This window comes from Diabrotica undecimpunctata, chromosome 4 (assembly GCF_040954645.1).
Source record: "Diabrotica undecimpunctata isolate CICGRU chromosome 4, icDiaUnde3, whole genome shotgun sequence".
In the NCBI taxonomy this organism is placed as follows: domain Eukaryota; kingdom Metazoa; phylum Arthropoda; class Insecta; order Coleoptera; family Chrysomelidae; genus Diabrotica; species Diabrotica undecimpunctata.
In genome coordinates this window covers 82,881,895-82,902,708 of record NC_092806.1, presented here as the reverse complement: position 1 = coordinate 82,902,708, position 20,814 = coordinate 82,881,895, and the positions used below count along the sequence as shown (strand labels likewise).

Here is a 20,814-nt window from a genome sequence, read left to right as displayed (position 1 = left end):
CCTTCTTCTGCACATCTTGCACGACTATACGGTCGCTTTAGTTTTGATAGCATGTCTGATATAAAGTGTAAAAATATTTTTCGCTTTTCAATTAAATTCCACCTTTCTGGATGGTCGTAAGAGTTCTTGCCTACGACTTACTTCAACAAGCACAAATCATCTTCATTGCTAAAGTGAAGTCGTTCTCTACTGCTGTCCATTATTTATAAAAATCAAAACAAATATACTTAACCACAAATGTGAAAAAACACGTACCACCTGTGCTTATGAAATATGGATGTTGAAATTTTCGTAATCGGGTAAGATCCGCTTGTGCACTCGGTTACCTTCGGCTCGATAGGGATGCGTATGAACGTAACGTATAGTACATCCACTAATAATTTTCCAACATAAACATGTCTCATTCTGGTATTAAAGAGACCGCCTTTCAAATCAAGGTTGTCAGACATATTTCCTAAAATTCCTAAGGTTATATTTAAAAAATATTCTCTACTCTCTATTCGTTATTATTCAATTGCTAGTCAACGAACGACACTGTTAAAAAATGATATGAACATATTCCCAAAAAATATATCTATAAATTAATTAACTAGGTACTAATATTTCCATAATTTTCCAAAAAACAGAAATTTAAGCCAGAAAACCAAACTAATAATATATAGAACACTCATCCTACCAGTGCTGACATATGGGTCAGAAACATGGACCATCTCCAAAACAGACGCAAATCTTCTGCTCGTCTTCGAAAGGAAGATACTAAGAAGAATAATGGGCGCATTCTGTGAGAATGGTATTTGGAGAAGGCGATATAATTTCGAATTGTACGAGAAGTATAAAAAAATAGTAAATGGTAGAGATGTAATATCCTTCATAAAAATAGGTAGGCTTAGATGGGCTGGACATGTGTCAAGAGCAAATGAAAATTACCCACCCAGACGAACTCTATTATCGGTCCCAGTGGGAAATAGGAGTAGAGGCAGACCACGACTGAGATGGAGGGACGGTGTGGACGAGGACGCAAGGAAAATCGGCGCGGCAAATTGGCAACGGTTGGCGATGAACAGAAACGACTGGCGAAATAGACTGGGGAAGGTCAAGGCTCAACTAGAGCTGTAGCACCACTGATGATGATGAATATTTCCATGGACTCTTCACTAATGAATTAAAGCAACCGTGAACGTTTATATATTACTTATGCTCTAAGTAATTTTCTAATATCGGCAACATTGTAGTCTGGAGAGAATTTGGACCTTCGATCTATCTTGACGTTGCCATGTTGGTGAATTTAGCGGTAATACTCTTATAGATATAATGATCGACTTTTAAGAAATCAGACATCTTTTAAGAATCCAAGTTCTCAAAAACGGTTACAAGAATTGTATTATTTTTTTCCAAATTTCATTGATTTTATACCTTACCTGGAAACATGAAAAATTGCAGATATATTAATATGTTATATTAAAGTTACATTCAGTAATTTTAAACTCATGCATTATGACAACAGCGCAGCGCAAAGCGATAAATCGTAATGAACACCTGTGTGTCTGGCTATGTGACACCCTAAAATATTCCTTTTTGCAACCAGATATCACAGGCGGAGGTTTATAAGGTAAGTAATATTATATTTTTCTAGAATGGCATTTTGGAGACCGTTTGAAACGAATGATCAAGATGCATCAACTTCTGTGTTATCAATAAATAATGACAATTATTTTATTGACAGCCCGGAATTAAAAAATAAAGATTTGCACGTACAATCCCAAAGAATAGTTTTAAATATGTATGAGTGTTTGAAAAAAGAAAATATTGGGATGGCTGATAATGCAATTGTTTCGAGAATTCATATATTAACAAAAATCGGGTATAAGACGATATATACAATTATTAAATTAGGCACAGTTACAGATCATTACTTAAAACGAAAGCGACCAAATAAAAAATTGGGTAGGATTGACACTGCTGCAAAAGACGTTATTCAGCGAACAGTTTACAATTTTTACAAAGAAAATAGAGTGCCTACTTTAACTCGTGAAAAATTAAGAGATTTTAATATCCTGTTTTACCGGCAATAGCACCAATAGTTATCCAAAAAGACGACCTGGGAACGATTCGACTTCAAAAGACTTTGACGATTCTTTTCAGTCCTTCTAATTAATTTCTTTACAGCTATCGCGATGCATCTTGAACACTAGTATTCATTATTATACAGTGTGTCGCATTTAAGATGAAGACACCTCTATATATCAGCTACTAAAATACATACAGATTTGACATTTTGCACAGTCATACATGTTGATAGTGCACATTTTTTTAAGATAGTCATCTGAAATTTAAATTTTAAACGCGGCTTACTGCGAATCCACAAACAGGGTAAATTTTCGATATTTTGCTTCGCGTTAGAGAAATCGGAAAAACTTATTTGGAAAAGTTGTTCCACTTATTGTAACCGCACATACCAAATTTCATGACAAAATTCGCAATTTTAGTTTTTCAGTATTATTTGTAATCTCGATCCTAAATCTACAATTGGCTGTCTAAAGATGCATCTCGGGACAGCCAACTGTCCGTTTTAGAATCCTGACTACAATTGAAGAGCTTATTTCCAAAGTGTCTTAAATCCATATAATGAAATCCATGAAATTACAGATTTTCATACAAATTATACAGTTTTACAATTTTCATATGCACTTTTAAATGGTAAATAAGAAGTTGTTTTGGTACATATAACTTTATTCTATACTTGAAGAAATCTATAAAGTTTAAAAAAAGAAAATTAAAAAAATCGAAATTTTGGATTTAAGACACTTTGGAAATAAGCTCTTCAATTAATGAAAAAAGTAAAAGTGCGAATTTTGACATAAAATTTTGTTATGTGGGGTTATAATAATATTTGGAACATCTTTTCCAAATAACTTTTTCAGATATCTCTAACTCGAAGCAAAATATTGAAGATTCACCCTGTTTGTGCATTAACAGTAGGCCGTGTTTAAAAATTAAATTTCAGTTGACTATCTTAATTGCTGGATAGACAATCTTTTAAAATTTTCTGACAGAATGAGCCATTATTTACAGATAATTGTAAAAAAATATTATGGTTTATGTAAAAACTAAATAATAAGTCCAATATTCTTATAAATCACTAAAATTAACAAGCTTTAATTTGAAAGAATTAATTTGTTATTTATTCGATGTTGTGAGCCCGCTCCCATTTGAAAAAAAAACTGATTCTGTCCTTTGAAGAGTCCTATTCAAAAATGCCCCGTTTAAACAAATCGAAGGTTGAATGGTGCCGGACATTTTTGCCGGAAACAATTCAAATTCAAAAGATCACCTTTTTCTGCTACGGAAAATATTGCTCCGATTTCTCATCAAAATCAATGTTGATACTTTAGTTTAGATACTCTTGAATCTCAAAAATACTCATTTACATATTTTTCAAGCCTCGAAAATACATATTAGGTATCGCATTTTTCGGATTTTAAATCGCCTATATCTCCAAAACTATTAACTTTTGAGAAAAATGACATAGATCTTATTTAGAGTCACCCAAAAACCTAAAAAATATTTTTTGGAGCACAAAAGGTGATATTTTGAATTTGTTTAAAAAATTGTTTAAACAATTTCTGCCCAAAAATTGAGAAATTTTCCTGAATATAATTATGTAAAAATTAATAAAAATTATATGATTTTTCTTGAAATATGCGTTTGATAACTGATCCCTTTTCTTAATTTCCACGCCAATGGTCGGCATTGACATCAAAGAATCTCAAAAGCCGACGCTTGGCAAATTGACGATGGAAAAAGTATACCATCCCGTTACGTTAAGTAATACGTATCTAGATACGTTAGTTCAACCATTAATGCGCATGCTTATATGTCAAAAAGATAGGTTACGTATACGTATTTGCTTGCACAAAAACTCTCTAATAACCTTTTCACATTTAGCCGATTACGATTCTTCAACTGTCAGATTTAACTAAAATGTCATGCAATAATTCTCGACATTCTTAAAATCCTATATGACGTCAAAATTAGTGACGCACTGAAAGAAGGGTTTGGGACAGACTGTATACTCTGATTGGCCCGTATTTATAGTCGGTACTCAAGATCGTGCTTGAGCACGTGCTCCGCCAAGGCCAAGTCGAACTTACGTCAAAGTAGTGCTCAAGTATTTGTTGTGTTCTATAAACGATACTTCTAGCCCCGTATTTATAGTCGGTACTCAAGCCCGTGCTTGAGCATGTGCTCCGCTAAGTCGAACTTACGTCAAAGTCATGCTCAAGTATTTGTTGTGTTCTATAAACGATACTTCGGGTATTCTCGTACAAGGTTGATCTCAAGCACGAAAAATTAGTACAGTAAAAGTAAGTTTCGAATAAATATCGAATAAAAAGAAGATTCTGTCAATTTTATCATAATTGTGACTAAACTTTTAGCGCCAAATTTAGTTTATGCTTTAGCCCGCGCAAAGTTGGTTTATAGTATAGTATACTTACTGAAATTTTGTGTTTGGTATTAATATTTTGTGTTTGAAATTAATATTGGATTAACTATTTTAAGGTATGTAATATATTATAAAAAATATTTATTCTAGAGAATTAATTTCCATTTTGTTACTGTGTCTGAGGCATAATTTTAGATGTTCAATATATGCTTACATGTATATTTGTTTTTGGATATATTTATATGTGTGTAATGCGTTACAATCATTATAATTATATTGTCTGTATAAGCCGTACGCTAAATAAATTGGTTATCTAAATTTTAGATGAGTGGAAATGGCATGAAATATGCACCTTACTCAACAAAGGAAAAAGTTCTCCTAATCCAGCTGGTAACTGAAAACGGTGTGGTAGAGAATAAAAGGACAGACGGTGCTTCGACAATGGAGAAAAAGATGGCTTGGGAGTTAATAACAAGAAATTATAACTGCCAGCCTGAGGTCAACAACATCAGGACCAGCGACCAGCTTCGAAAATTGTGGAACAACCTAAAACAAAGGTAGAATACTTTTATTAGTTTAAGCAAATGCTTAAGTATTGACCAATAATTTTTTTATCATAGGAAACGCAAAGAAACAACAGCACTGCGTCACAGCATGTTAGCTACAGGTGGTGGTCCCCCGATGAAGCCAGAGTGTGATGCAGTGCTGGAGTTAGTTGAAGAGGCTGGTCCCAATATAGATGTCAGCATCGACTGTTCTTTTGATAGCACAGCAGTCTTTGAAAAAGGTAAATGTACTAAATTTGTAACTGTGCTTTACTCATAGTATAATTGTAGGCCAAAAACAGTTCAACCAGCTAGGAAGCTCAATAGCAGGACCATCAGTAGCCTCTGACCCCCCTCACTTCTTTCCCACTACAGAGTTCAAAGAAATGGACTTGTTATGTAAGTATGATGTAATAATTTTGAGCAGTCTTCCTGTACACTTAATAATAGTTTCAGGTAATACTTGTAGTGTGACACCTGCTGTTCATACAGAAGAGGATGATGATGATGTGCTTCAAAGTGGTAAGTGTTTTAAATGTAGTTAAAGCCATATGTACTTAACAATAATATCAATTTTAGCAAACACTCCTACTTCTAGTAGGGCACTGGGTGCTATACCACAAATATTGTCTGAAAATAAACAACAGTCCAAGAAAATGAGGGATACCATCAGACAGCAAGACGAGATTCACAGGATGAAAATGAAGATTTTGGAAGAAGATATGCTGAGGGCAAAAGCCTTAAGAGAAGCAGCTGAGAAGGAGAGGCAGAGAGCTACTGATGAAGCTGAATTAGCTTCATTGAAGTTAATAGACTATAAAAAAGGGTAATTATAGATTTTATCATGTTTGACTTGTTACTAGAATTTGGCTATAATTAATTGTATATTTTCAGGCGTTAGAAGATCTTTTTCCTTTGTTGGGTACTCTGCATTTTTAGAGAGAATGTTAGGAATAAGCCACAATATATTTATTTACATATTTTATTTACTGATTTTTTTCAATCTATATGACCAGAGGGCTGTTATCATAGATACAAAATTGTGATTTATTTTCAGAAAATAAATCACAATTTTGTATTTTTGGTAACAATATCTGGTCATAGACATCAAAACATCAGTAACTATAACATATAAATAAACATTGTGGCTTATTCCCAACTGAAGATAGTGTTAACTCAGTCTTACAGTGGCCTTTTCACTTTCGGAGCACTGAATGTCAGAGGAGGGTCTGTTTTAGCAGGTAGGCATTTGACGTAGAATCAGCGACGAGAGGGCGTTTTAAAGTACCTCGGGAACTATCGCAGGGACTACGAAGAATGAATCCTGCACTAAGGTCAGTCAGGCGGCGTACTGGACTGAGATGTCTTTTGAAGATTTCAGACCCCCCCTCTATAAAGACGAAAAAAAATTAAAAAAAAAAATATACTTTGTGTTGTAAAATCATGGTTATTTTCTTTCTATTCTCCTTCCTGTTTATTTTATTTCTAGATAGTATTTAATGTAGATTTAAGGTTCTTAATATTTTAATTTCAGCTGGTAAGATATGGTTTTACCTTTTTATTTGTTGTATAGTCTTTTGTTTTTAGATTATGTATGTTTCTCTTTCAGTTTTTTTTTAAGTATTGATTGCTACATAGATATTATCATATTTTTATGTTGTTTACTGAAAATTATTAAAATACTGAGTTTGCATAATTTTTAGTAAATTGCTGCCACTGCAATATATACATGTATATATACATATATATATATATATATATATATATATATATATATATATATATATATATATATATATATATATATATATATATATATATATATATATATATAATTACATCATTTTTTTGTAATGTTCTAATTGTTTACAGTTTACTCCTGATGAAGCTATAAAATAAAATAATCTATTTTATATTGTATTTAATTATAACTGTATAATTTTTTAAATAAAGAATATTAATATTCTAAATTTGTATAATTTTTATTTGGTAAGGAAAGGTTTTATGAAAGAAATAAACACTTAATTAAAAGGAGGGAAACTCCTTGTACTCAGTAAAGACATACTTGCTTAAGTTGTCTGAGCATAGTGAGTGAAAAACCCTCATTTATTTTAAATTAAAACATAAAAAAATACATTTTTATAAATAAGACAAAAACATACTATATTTAACATAATATAAGTATTCAATAATGTATTCTCAAAATAAACAACTTTGAATTGAACTGAACAAAGATTAGATATAAGAAAGAAATAAAATAAAATATTGAAATTTTAAAAATAAAAAATTGGAAAAATAAATCATGAACAAAACGTGTAATCAAGCTAATGATAATCATTCTGACATTTTCAGAAATAAGATAAAACATACTACATCTAACATAATACAAATATTCAATAATGTATTATCAAACTAAACAAATGCCAATTGAAAAAAGCTTGTGTATAAGGAAGCAATGAAATAAACTATTGAAATTTTAAAAATAAAAAATTGGAAGAACAAATCATGAACAAAAAGTGTAATCAAGCTAATTATAATGATGCTGATATTTTGAGAAATAAGATAAAACATACTACAGCTAACATAATGCAAGTATTCAATAATGTATTCTCAAACTAAACAAACAAATGCCAATTGAACAAAGGTTAGATATAAGGAATACAATTAAATATTGAAATTTTAAAAATTAAAAGAACAAATCATGAATAAAAAGTGTTATCAAGCTAATGATGATGCTAACATATATCTACCTATAATAAGATAAGTATTCAATAATGTATTTTAATTCTTATGCAAAATATTGGTGAATAAAATGTCTCCTAAAATTTAAACCTCGTTCCACATCATTAACATTTCTATTTACTTGCACATCAATATTTTCTACAAAATTATCATCATCATTATTATTTTCTTGTAAACCTATATTATAAAGTACTGCTGTAGCACATATTATTGCAAGAGATGTATTTAATTTAGTTTGTAGACCTCGTTGAAGACAAGGAAACCGTCTTTTCCAGGTTCCAAATAGCCTTTCAACAACATTTCTTGTTCTTATATGTGCACTATTATACCTATTTTCTTGATCATTACCTAAAAAGAGATATCCATCAAATAACCTATTTTTTAGCCAATTATCAATAAATACCTGGCTGTAATACTGGAGTAAGTAGATAGTGTCTGCATGCATATCCACTGTCACCTATTAATAATCCTGGAATTTCACCTCTTTCCATTCTAACTCGTAATGCACTTCGATCAAATATCAAGCTGTCATGACTTGATCCGGGATGTCGAACAACAATATCCATAATCTCTCTTCTAGGACCTGAAACAACCTGCAATTTATTTATATAATGAGGGCCTGGATAAGAAAGATCAATCTATACCTGCACATTTAATGAAAAAAAGCCTTTTCTATTACGAAATACTTCCCCATTATTACCACCTGGATTAGATATCTTGATGTGGGTGCAATCAATACACCCAGAAACATTTGGAAAATAGGCAACCTCATAAAAACTTGTTATATTCCTCCTAAATCCTTGTCCAGTATGGGGAAACCCTACAAAATCATTTAAACGTTGAGCTATTAATATTGATACCTTTTTAATGGTGTTGCTTATTGTCGATTGACTAATACCCCGCAAATCACCAGATACAACCTGAAAATTAGATGTAGCATAAAATCTTAAACAAATTAACAATTGTAATATTGGAGGTATTGGTAAACCACGATTGTCTGCTTTTCGTAGACCTTCAAATACCAGAGGCAGAATGGTATCTGCAACGGTATCTTTGTTGAAACGATACCGTTGACGAAATTCAACATCGCGGTAAAACTCCATGGGATTTTCCATATCACGAATATATCGTTTTGGTATACGTTCCGGCTGATTTCCTTCTTCAATATGATCAATAAACTCTAAAAATTCTTCAACTTCGTCATACATTTTTTATTGTAATGAGAAAAACAAAAAAAATATATTGGAAGCGAATCGGAAAACAAATTTAACAAATATAAACAACAAAAGTTAGGTTAGGATCCCGTGCTCAAGGCAGGTCGATCCGATGCTTGAGTACGAGCTGTCATTTCTGCGTACTCAAGCTCGATTTCGTACTTGAGAACGGTTTATAGAACACAAATTTCATTCAAGGTCGACCTCAAGCATCGACCGATACTTGAGCATCGACTATAAATATGGGCCCTAGTATTCTCGTACAAGATCTCAAGCACGAAAATTAGGGATTTTAAATTTGATTGATGACATCCAATAAAAAGAAGATTCTGTCAATTATTACCATTGTCACAAAACTTTATTTAAATAATTTTAGCGCCAAATTTAGCTTTATTGAAGAAGAGGCATGTTGTATATTAAACAAAAATTTATTTTTAATAAATTATTTTAAGGTATGTAATATATTATAAAAAATATGCATTCGAGGGAATAAATTTCAATTATGTGGATTTTTACTGAAATGAAAATTTTTAGTGAAATTGTACTAAATATGCAATGTATTAAACAAAAGGAAATGTGTTTTTAATCCAGCTGTTAAAGGAAAATAATACTGTAGAGAATAAAAGGACATACGGTGCTTCCTTAATGAAAAAAGAATGGTTGGGAGTACAATACAGCATATTATATAACTGCCAGCCTGAGGTAGATATATTAAGGACTTCAGAACAGCTACGAAAATTGTAAAACAAATTGAAACAGAGGTAAAATACTTTTATTTATTTAAGCAAAGTTTTTATCATAGAAAATGCATAGAAACAACAGCATGCTGGCTACAGGTGATGGCCCTTTGAAAAAGCCAAAGCCTGATGTAGTGCTGGAGTTTGTGAAAGTTGCTGTTCCCAACATATATGTAAGCATCGACTGTTCTTTAGACAGCACAGAAGTATTTGGAAGAGGTAAATTTACTATATATTCATACTTAGTATGATTGTAGGGCAAAAGGGGGCCCACCAGCTAGGAGGACATGTAAGTTTAATTACTGTAACATCAGAAGTATATGACTCCCTCCGTTGCTTTTCCAGTTCTAAATAAAGAGTTGTTATGTATGATAATTTTGAGAAATCTTACCTGTACATTTAATAATAATTTCAAGTAATACTTGTAATATGATACGTGTTATTCCTATAGAATATGTCAATGTGCTTTAAATGGTAAGTAATCTTAAATCTACCTATGGCAATATGTAACAATAATAACAAACACTACTACTAATGGAGTAGTGGCTAAATAATTGCAAATAAAAAACATTCACCAAAAAAAAAAGGTTTGAATTATTCCAAAAGTTAATAGTAATCTATAGTTATGGATTTTTAAAACAATCATTTATATATAACTATTCTTATTTTGTACTTTATGTATTATATTCAAACTGTTAAAATTCTAACTGTAAATACTAGTTGTGGATATATTTTTTTATTTTGTTTTTAATGTATACTATGGTGGTTGTAAAGCGATTATTATATTATTTTATATTTAACAAGCCTCATATTATTTTATTTTTTAGTTATATACATTGTTACTTTCAAATTTACTTATCGTGAAGGTTTATACATATATTTTTAACTAAAGAATAGTAATATTTTAAATGTGTAATTAATTTTATATTTGATAAGGAAAGGTTTTATGAAAGGAATAAACACTTATTTAAAAGGAGGGAGACAACTTGAACTCAATAAAGATACACTTGCTTAAGTTGTCTGAAATAAAGAATACATTTAACATAATATAAGTATTCAATAATATATTCACATTCTCATGCATAACATTGTTGAATAAAATGTCTCCCAAAATTTAAACCTTGTTCCACATCATTAACATTTCTATTTACTGGCACATCAATATTTTCTAGAAAATTCATCATCACTATCATTATTTTCCTGTAAACATATATTGCAGAGTACTGCTGTAGCACTTATTATTGCAAGATATGTATTTAATTTGATTTGTAGGCCTCATTGCAGAAAGGGATACCATATTTTCCAGGTTCTAAATAGTCTTTTGGCAACATTTCTTACATGTGCACTGTTATATCTATTTTGTTGATCATTACCTAAAAATATATATCAAATAACCTATTTTTTTGTTTAGCCCATTATCAATAAATACCTTGCTTTAATACTGGAGTAAGTAGATAGTGCCTGCCCTGCATGCATGTTCACTATTCATTATAATTCACCTATTAATAATTCTGGAATTTGTCCTCTTTCCATTCCAACTCTTAATCAATTCTGATCAAATATTAGGCTGCCATGACTTAATCCTGGATGTTAAACAACAATATCCATAAATAATCGCAAAAAACAAAAAAAAAATATTGTATTGGAAAAAAATATAAATATAAACAAACAAGTTAGGTTAGGATACCGTGCTCAAGGCAGGTCGATCCGATGCTTGAGCAGGAGCTGTCATTTTTGTGTACTCAAGCTCGATTTCGTGCTCGAGATCCGTTTATAAAACACAAAAACGACTCAAGGTCGACCTCAAGCATCGATCGATATTTGAATTTGAGTACCGACTATAAATATGGGCATGAGCCATCGAGCATTTGCTTGATGCTCTGAGCACACACCAGAGCACAGACAGAATGTGGGTGGTGAATTCTGTGATCTGAATGTTCTGTGGATTGTGGATATCACAGAATCAAAGGATTGTTTTTTATTTACATTTAATTTTCATTCAGTTGTAACTTTGATATTTTTTTTATCGATGGTGTAAATTGTAAATGACTATTGTTATGTTCAATAACTTTTAAAATAGGTTTTGTTCATGGGATATGAGACATAATTGTATTGAAATTCGTGTTCTGTTTAATTATGTTTTAGCTCCTTTTATTTTCAAATCATCACTTTTATCATATGGCGTAATGGCAGTTACTGGGTAAGAAAAATATATGGATTTATATAAATAATAGGTTAGTAAAAATCGGAAATCGTTCTCAAAATACAAACATTAGTGATATATATATATATATATATATATATATATATATATATATATATATATATATATATATATATATATATATATATATATATATATATATATATATATATGATATATAAAACAAAATATACTAATGTTTGTATTTTGAGAACGATTTCCGAAGTGGAAATTGAAACGTATTTTAACCTTTAATTGTGGCTTATTCCCATTTAAATCTAAATTAATTTAAAATGCCACAAGAAAATAGCTTCAGAACAATAATAGGTTAGTATTTTTAAAGGTGTATTTCAGCTCTCATGTTGTGATATGCTACTCCTATTGTCACTTTCAAACATTGCCCCTCAGGCTAGAAGGCACTAGGCTCTTATGCTATGTCCATTTGTAATACATTAAATAAAATCAAGGAATGTAGACGCATATGCATCAATATTCATTGGTACAATGTGCACTTACATTTTATTTTCTTGAATTGCCATAAACTTGCAGTTTCTGATAATTTTTATTTGAGAGAGATCAAATTTAGTATTATCATCAGTGGTTAATTCAGAATTAAAACCTAGAATTATATACCATTACTCTCGGCAGTTATTTGTATACTTGGTTATTCTCCATTTTTAGATTCATTTTTGATTCCTAATGAAAATTAATCTTTTAGTTAACAAAAGATATGATAAAAATATACAGGAACCAAATATACAGAAAATGAGAATTTTCTTTTTTCCATTAATTCTAGAATTTCATTATTCATTCAAGCTTTATATCCCTCTCATGCAAATTGTAGATATTTATCACTTATATTGTTACACACAGTTATTAAGAATTTTAACTCTATTTTAATGTTTTATGTACAAATGTGGTGTTTTTTTTACTCAACATTTTCTTGGTACTTTCTCTTGATTCTCCTGTTTTTTTTTATGTTGAAAATGTGTCTCGACTGCTAGTGGTCATTGACAAAGATTCAATTTACATTTATATTTACATTTTTAATACCTTTACATTGAAGACAATATTAGCTACAGTATACTTTTTGGAATACATGTTTTTCTTTTTAATTTAATTGTATAGCTTTGTGTTTCTTAAAAAGTTTAATACATTTTTATAGTTGCTGCTGTTTAAGATAAGAATGTCTTTTAGGTTATTACCAAGATTGTATTTATTTCTGGCCATTAGGTAGTGTTGCCAATCAAGAAGTACATGTTTTACAGAAGTTGTGGTGTTGCAGTACTGGCACAAGGTCTGATTGCTGGAATTCATTAGGTGTCCATATGTAAGGTGTGTGTCCTTATCTTAATCTCTGAATAATAGATTTGTCCTTTCTTTTCATTGGTGGGAGCTGGTGGTAGAAAATTTTTGGTTGGAGAACACTTAACTTGGTATTGCTTCTTTTCCAATGATCATTTCAAAGACCCATTATTTTTGTTTAAGTGTTCTTTTTAGTTCTGATGATGTTTGAATTTTTGTTGTTAAGTTTAGAGAACAGAGAGAACAGGCTTGTTTTGATGCTAGATCAGCTTTTTCATTACCTGGAATACCAATGTGTGATGGGACCCACAAAATAGTTACTGTAATTGCATTAGTTTGAAGAAAATTACATATACTCTGGATTTCTTGAACTATTGGGTGGATATAATGTAAGTTTCTCATGGAGTGCATCAATGATAGAGAGTCAGTACAGATTGCTATAGTTTTTTGTTGTTGAGTGGATTTTTCACAGCTTGTAGTATTCCATATAGTTCATCAGTATAAATACTGCAATTGCTAGAGAGTCGAAATTGGTTGACAGTAGTTGTAGCTGTTTGTAACAGCACAGCCAACACCTTCTTCACTCTAAGATGCGCCTGAGTAAAGGATCTTATCGAAGTTGCATTGATGTAGTATTTCCTGGAATCTTTGTTTGATTATGGAAGGAGGTATTTTATTCTTATTATATTTGGATAATTCCGTATTAAGACTCGGAAGTTTGCATATCCATGGAAGAGTTTGAGGGACCCTGAAAGGTGTGGTGGACAAGAGAAGGTGGTGAACAGTTTCAGTTTTAAGTTACTTATTAAGTAAGTAATGAGCAGAGTGGATGTTTCCATTGGATAAGTCTTTCTTCTTCTTAGAGTGCTGTCTCTCTATAGAGGTTGTCAATCATAATGTTTTTTTTTATTTTTAAACTTGCTGCTCTAAACAAATCAATTGATCTGCACTGATACCAATCACATAGATTCTTCAACAAAGAATTATGCCTTCGGCCAACAGATCTTTGTCATTGTCTGATCCTTGTCAGATAAGTCTTTGTAACAGTACAACTGATTTTGAATCTATTGTTTATTAAGATCAAATCTATATGATTATGCACTAGGTTTTCTGGTGATTGTCTATAGAGCGTTCCACATTAAGAAAATAACATTAGGCTTATGGAGATCAGTGTTGCCAAAACTCTCAGGCATGCGGTTTATTAGATTGTCTATATATGATTCATTCTAATCAGAGCCGTATTCAGCACTGTGTAGTTGTAGTTAATTAATTTCACTAATAAAAGGATAGGTATAGTTGAATACAAAAGAATGCATTATAAATACCTGTTTCTTTAATTGACAGATATAGGTATGCATTTCTTATAGGTCTAATAAAAATAGTTAAATTTCACTATTGTTTAACATTACATATTGATTAACGCTTTAAATAAGATATAACTAAAAAAAACAAGTGCAGCTTTAATTTTATTTTCATGTAAGTAATAACAGCAATTACATACATAAAAATTTTTCCTTGTATACTGGGTGAATCACCACTAACGTAACAAAATATTACAGCGAAAGAGTAAAAAAATTAAAAAAAAAATTAATTTATTAGTTTGTAAGTTGATAAAAGCTACATTTTAAAATTATTTTGAAATATACAGAGTATCTCAATTATAGGATTGTTACTCCATCTTTTGCGCGGTCGGCCGATGCTTCTTCTACTGATTATTGATTTATCTCTTGCTATTTTGACCACATGTGTCTCCCCCATTCTGCTTATGTGGTTATTCCAATTTTTTTTCTATTTAGTGTCCACACTATACGTTATACATATAATATATATATATATATATATATATATATATATATATATATATATATATATATATATATATATATATATATATTTATATACAGTAGACTCCCTCTATAACGAAAACTGAAATGGCAAACTAATTACCTCGTTATAAGCCGATCTCGTTATATCAGACAACAATAATACTGCGCATACATATGAATATGTAGTTTTCTAAAACATTAACTTCCTATAGTGAAGCCATTTGGAGCAATATAAGATGCTAATAAATATTACTATACATATACAAGACTTAACTCGTGTGCACCAAGTAACAAAACACTGATGGTGAAAGGATTTTAAATAAACTTTTAAAAAAATATGTTGATTACAGCTAGTTGTTTTTATTTGATAAAATTCCTTATACATTCGCCTCCTCATTTTTGATTCCTAATCCGAAATTCAACACACAACACTCACTCAACTGATCAAGATCGTGTTGAAGATTAACACAATCTTCGGTATTATTGATAATTGTGTGCAACTTTTATGCTTTCCACAAAAAGAAGATGTGAACTGTGCTGGAAGCAATGGTGTATATCATTGCAGAATATTTTTAATTACAGAGGCCTCAAATTAGAACCCTGGGACACTCCTGAATGAACCTTAATCTGACGGAAACAAAATCTCTGATATGCACCATCTGAACTTGGTCAATCAAGTATGTTCTCAGCCATCTAAGATGGCCCATCAACACCCATTTGTTTAAGTTTAACTATTAAAATATTATGGTTGACCCGATCAAAGGCCTTGGAGAAATCAGTGTATAGTGCATGTACTCTATAGCTCCTCTCCAAGGCATTCTTCAGGAAGTCCATAAACACTAGTATATTACATTCAGTTGATCTTCTACTCCGAAATCCAAATTGTGACTCTACTAGCTGATTTTCAAGTTAAGTTTTAAGATAGTCACATACAAAACATTCAAATATCTTTGATATTACACTAATTGTACTAATGAGCCTGTAACTATTCAACAATGATCGAAAATCCGAATAGTTGAACTGTACTGACTGATAGCCACACAAAACCAAATGATAAACCTATTCCAGACATGCCACTGACATATGAAGCTCAACAATATCCACAAACGGAAGAGGTTAGGATCGAAACTGATGGATGGAAAACAGTTCAAAACAAAAAAAAAAACGGTTTAATGATCTAAACCAAACACATAGACCTAAACCACTCAAAGGCACAAACCAAAATTGTACACTGGGGGCAGCACCGAAAATGGCATTCCTTTTTGTCACTGGATTGTGTGGTTTGGCTCCAGAGATTACACCTGAAAATATTGCAGACTTTTTGAAGTCCTGTAATTTGGGTGAAAACTGTAAGTGATACGGAAAAAAACTAGAAGAGACAAATATTGCAGCTCATTCAAATTTGCAGTCTCAATGGAAGACCGACCTAGGTATTTATGTTCAGAAATATGGCCTGATGGAGTGACTGCTAACCATTTTCTGAATCTGCAGAACCAGGGAAAGGTGCCCTTAAAATCTCACATACCATACATGAAACAAACATTAACCTAAGGATTCTACATGCGAAGGTGGAATTATTACAGAATTAAGTAGATAAACTGGAAACTTTATGGCAGATAAGAAAATGTATGTTCTTTGTATGACGGAATATTGGCACCAGGAAGAGGAGATTCCAGTAGTCCACTTACAGGGATTTAAACTGGCAGCTTTTCAGCCAGATTTTATTCACTTGGAGGAGGAACATGTATTTTCGTTAGGGAGAATTTGAATGTGTTTAGTCATAGTCATACTTTATTGATCCTTTAAGACATTCAAAATAAATGTATAGGATATGTCACTACATAATTTAGTATAAAAAACATTAATGTGTATAATACAATATCCACAGTGTAACAAAATATAAAATATATAAAATAACATTTTTACAAGTAAAATATGAAGCTGCTGCAGTTTGTCCTCAAGATATTCATTTATAGAATAATATGCTTTTCTTAAGAGTAAATCTTTAACATTTTTTTTTAAATTAAGGGGAAAGTGGTATTTCTTTCACAGTTTTTGGCAAATGATTGTATGAGGTTAGTCCCATATATCTGAAGGAATTTTTAAATTTGGATGTTCTGTGTTTAGGAACTCGTAAAGATTCAGAACTTCTTGTATTGTAATAGTGATTGTCTGAATTTACTGGAAATGTATTGATTTCCTCTTTTACGTAAAGTAAACATGTATATATATATATATATATATATATATATATATATATATATATATGTATATATATATATATATATATATATATATATATATATATGTATATATATATATATATATATATATATATATATATATATGTATATATATATATATATATATATATATATATATATATATATACATCCCACTATCGTTTTAAGCTCTTTTCACGTTGCAGTCATTTAGCATCACCAAGAAATGCTATCATTTTCTATTTATAAGTCGTGTATGTTCGTTTAGTGCACCTTTGTAGGCTTGGCACCGTTGTCGGTTTTTCAATAATCCGATTTTTTCATAAATTAAATTTTTTACATCAAACCATCATTTTAACATTGGGAGGTAAAATTACTGTATTTGGTATCATTTTAAAGCCAATAGATGTTGCCAGTGTTAATACTTAAATAATATTTGAAAACATAAAAATATCGATCGGTTTTGGGTCAAGTTCAAATGCAGACATTGAAACTACCTGCCGACCGGCTGGGGTCAACCAACTAGTTTTTTTATATCAATGTTCAGTTGTTATATTTATTCAATTTAGATATTTTTTCCCAGAGAGTTGTGTAGAGGAATATTTTACATATTTCCAAGCTGTTTAATCGAAGCTATCAGTGAATAGTTTAAGATAAATATTAGATTTTTATGGGATTAGGTCAAAAATATTGGTTGTGATTGATATGAGAATCACATTTTTAATTATTTAATGTTTAACATTTTGATTTCAATTCAGGAAATCGTTCTCAAAAAACGTTTTTTGTACAAAATGTGTATACACATTTTTACATAATTTGTACAATAAACAAGGTTAAATATTGGAAATCGTATCGTTAAATATTAGTTAATTAAAAATGTAATTTTGAAAAAGACGTACAGTTGATTTTGCTTTGTTTTCTTAAACAATCTTATAAACAAAATAAAAAATTTTGCTTATAAAACGTTTTGTATACATTCTAAAGAAAAATAATTTAAATAAAAGTTGTAGACCATAAAAAGTTTTCTATGTAGAGAAATACCAAATTTAAATACATAAATAATTGAGATAATTCCAAAAAACCATAAACTCTAAGATATTATATGTTTGTAGTAATTTATAAATGTTAATAACTTTGTTTTGTGACTAACGACAGATAATATAGCTACTTGAAATCATGGCAATTGATGAGTTATTAAAGTGTGCTAAATATCAAGCAGATCAAAAAATATTTTACAATTTATTCAATTTGTTTATCACAGAAAGCAATTATTTAAACAACTGTACTTGTCCAAACTCGTATGACTATAAGTATTTTGTAACTTGCAATCGATTATTTGCGCTTTCAGTTTTAGGGTATATTAAAAAAACTTTTACCATATTATTAAATTTTTTATTAAAAACCAGTTTGAATAGGGGACTTTTTAGTTTTTAGACCACTTAACGTTTTTTTAGTTTCTTTGACAAGTGAGGATTAGGTTATTACTTTATATGGGCTATGAACAATTGTCTAGTCAAGTCAACACTATTATAGTTACCTATACTTTTCCAGTAGTCATGCAGACGGTTCATTTTAATTGTCCCCATATGGAACTTAAGCTCGAGAAAAGTCTTAAATTCTGTGTGTGTTGTCTCTTTCCAAAACGCAATCCTCGATTTTTCTGAACGACTTTGTGCAAGTATTTTGTCAGTCACTTCCACCATTCATTTAATCCACATCGTCCTCGCCCGATGCTTCTAACAATGATTGTAATTCAGCAGTGGTCAATCTACGTTTATGTTCACATCTACCTTTTTTAGATGTCGAAGGCATATTATTTACATCCATTTCTTTATAAATACTATAACTCACTTTTACGGAGGTAATTAACAATAAAAACGTTCTACTGGAAACTATCAACTTACGACTTCCAATACTATAAGGCCACTTGAGCCACAATACGTTTTTACTCAATAATAGTTCCTGTATAAGTAAAATTGTTTTTTAATGTGCTTCATTGAAGCACACTAGATATATTTCAGTTTTGCCATCACATTCTTCAGAGTATGTTTTAACTTTTTTAACTTTTCTATCGGCCTTTCTACTAGTCATGCTTCTTCTTAAAACTTTGTAACATCTTGTACACTTTCTTCTCTTTGTATTATCTACATCGCTTTGCCTTAGATGGTATTTTTGGGTGTAACTGGTCATGAGGGTTGCAACATTTCTTTATTTGTAAACGCCTTCGCGAACTCCAGTCTGAACTCAAGGATAGGTTGTCGCTTTTTTTACGTTTTCTATTATTTAGCAACTAAGCATTGACTACTGCGGTATTAAATATTAATTCCATTGCCACTTTCCGGTACCACTTCAGAATTTTGCGTATTGGGCTTTGGTAAGAAGCCACTTGATCACTTAAATCAACACTCTTTTTCACCAAGTTATAATCGAGAATAATTTGTGGTTTTAGTACTTGTGTATAATTTTTTTTTTATTTGATTAAACCAAGATACAACTATTATGTTTAAATGTTGCAAGGACTAAAACTGGTCTTTTGTCGACCCATTTTATCACTCGTAAAATCAATAATGGGGTTAAATTTCGTCGAGAGTAACTGGTTGCAACTTTTTTAATCGAGATTTTAAGAGTAAAACATCTGTACATGAATAATTCGTTTCTTGAACAATGATTTCAATTCATCGACCAATATTCTAAAATAAGGTGTTATTACGTCGTCCAGAATATTATAAACTGGTTCTCTTTCATAAAGCATTGGAAATATGGTTTACACTCTATATTTAGAAAAATCTTTTACTGCAACTCTTGTTCGACCTAAACTAAATTAATACACAAAACAAATTAATCTATTTTTTTTATAGAAATGCAGATTCCTGTCGGATTTTTATCAGTGCGGCATGAGTCACTGGTGTCTCGTATATCCGGACCTCTTATCGCATTACAAACATAATTCTTAATTAGCAGTGCGGTACAAGATACATTTATGTCGTATAATCTGAAAGCCGTAAAAAGACCATAAGACCGTATGTTATAAATAAATATATACCTAAAAGAATTATCTTGAAACATGAAATAAATACACTAAAAAAGTGCAATATTAAGTGTTATTTAAAAAATGATATGTCATTCACGACGGGCGTACAGTTAAAAACAAAAGTTTTCAGTGTTCTATTGCTTGATTATTATCATCTGGTATTCTGAAAATGTTGACATTTTTTCCTGGTCTGATCTTCCTCAACTAACGTCATCTTTCTTAATTTGTGGGTTGTGTTGTTCAGGTCTCTTTAAGTGTTTTTGTTGGTATCCATACTGAATGATCTTCTTTAGACAATGTACTAATGTAGTGTTCAAATGTGGCATTGCGTGCGTCATGTAGCGCTGATCTTAATTGTCTGATTAGTCGATTATATTTGTGTTCGTCATTAAGATTTCGGCTTCTTGGTCATCTAACTCTTGCTCTTCATTTTTCGACTATTAGTTGTATAATATAATTCGGAGTGTTACTTGTGTTTTCTTGATTTGGAATTGTTAATCGTGTAGCTCCATATGAAATAGTAAAAGATGAAAACGGCAGCATAT

The 20,814-nt window shown here is 30.7% G+C and overlaps 2 protein-coding genes across 3 annotated transcripts in view; both read left to right on the top strand.

The window, feature by feature from the left end:
• The first annotated feature begins 4,286 nt into the window (after positions 1-4,286).
• LOC140438298 (uncharacterized) lies at positions 4,287-6,550 on the top strand. Of its 2 annotated transcripts, XM_072527987.1 has the most exons (6): positions 4,289-4,560; positions 4,769-5,001; positions 5,065-5,231; positions 5,281-5,388; positions 5,440-5,511; positions 5,569-6,550. In XM_072527987.1, exons 2-6 carry the CDS (start codon positions 4,769-4,771, stop codon positions 5,817-5,819), a joined length of 831 nt encoding a protein of 276 aa, XP_072384088.1. In that variant the 5' UTR covers positions 4,289-4,560; the 3' UTR covers positions 5,820-6,550. The 2 variants fall into 2 exon arrangements, with proteins under 2 accessions (XP_072384087.1, XP_072384088.1); XM_072527986.1 differs by having other exon boundaries at positions 4,287-4,560; positions 5,281-5,511.
• Positions 6,551-11,590: 5,040 nt separating this feature from the next.
• LOC140439733 (ribonuclease H-like) overlaps positions 11,591-20,814 on the top strand; it is a 420,401-nt gene continuing 411,177 nt past the window's right edge. Inside the window, exon 1 of the mRNA XM_072529860.1 lies at positions 11,591-11,882. Within this exon, the coding sequence (XP_072385961.1) occupies positions 11,779-11,882 (104 nt within the window). The 5' untranslated portion in view covers positions 11,591-11,778. The remainder of the gene's footprint in view (positions 11,883-20,814) is intronic.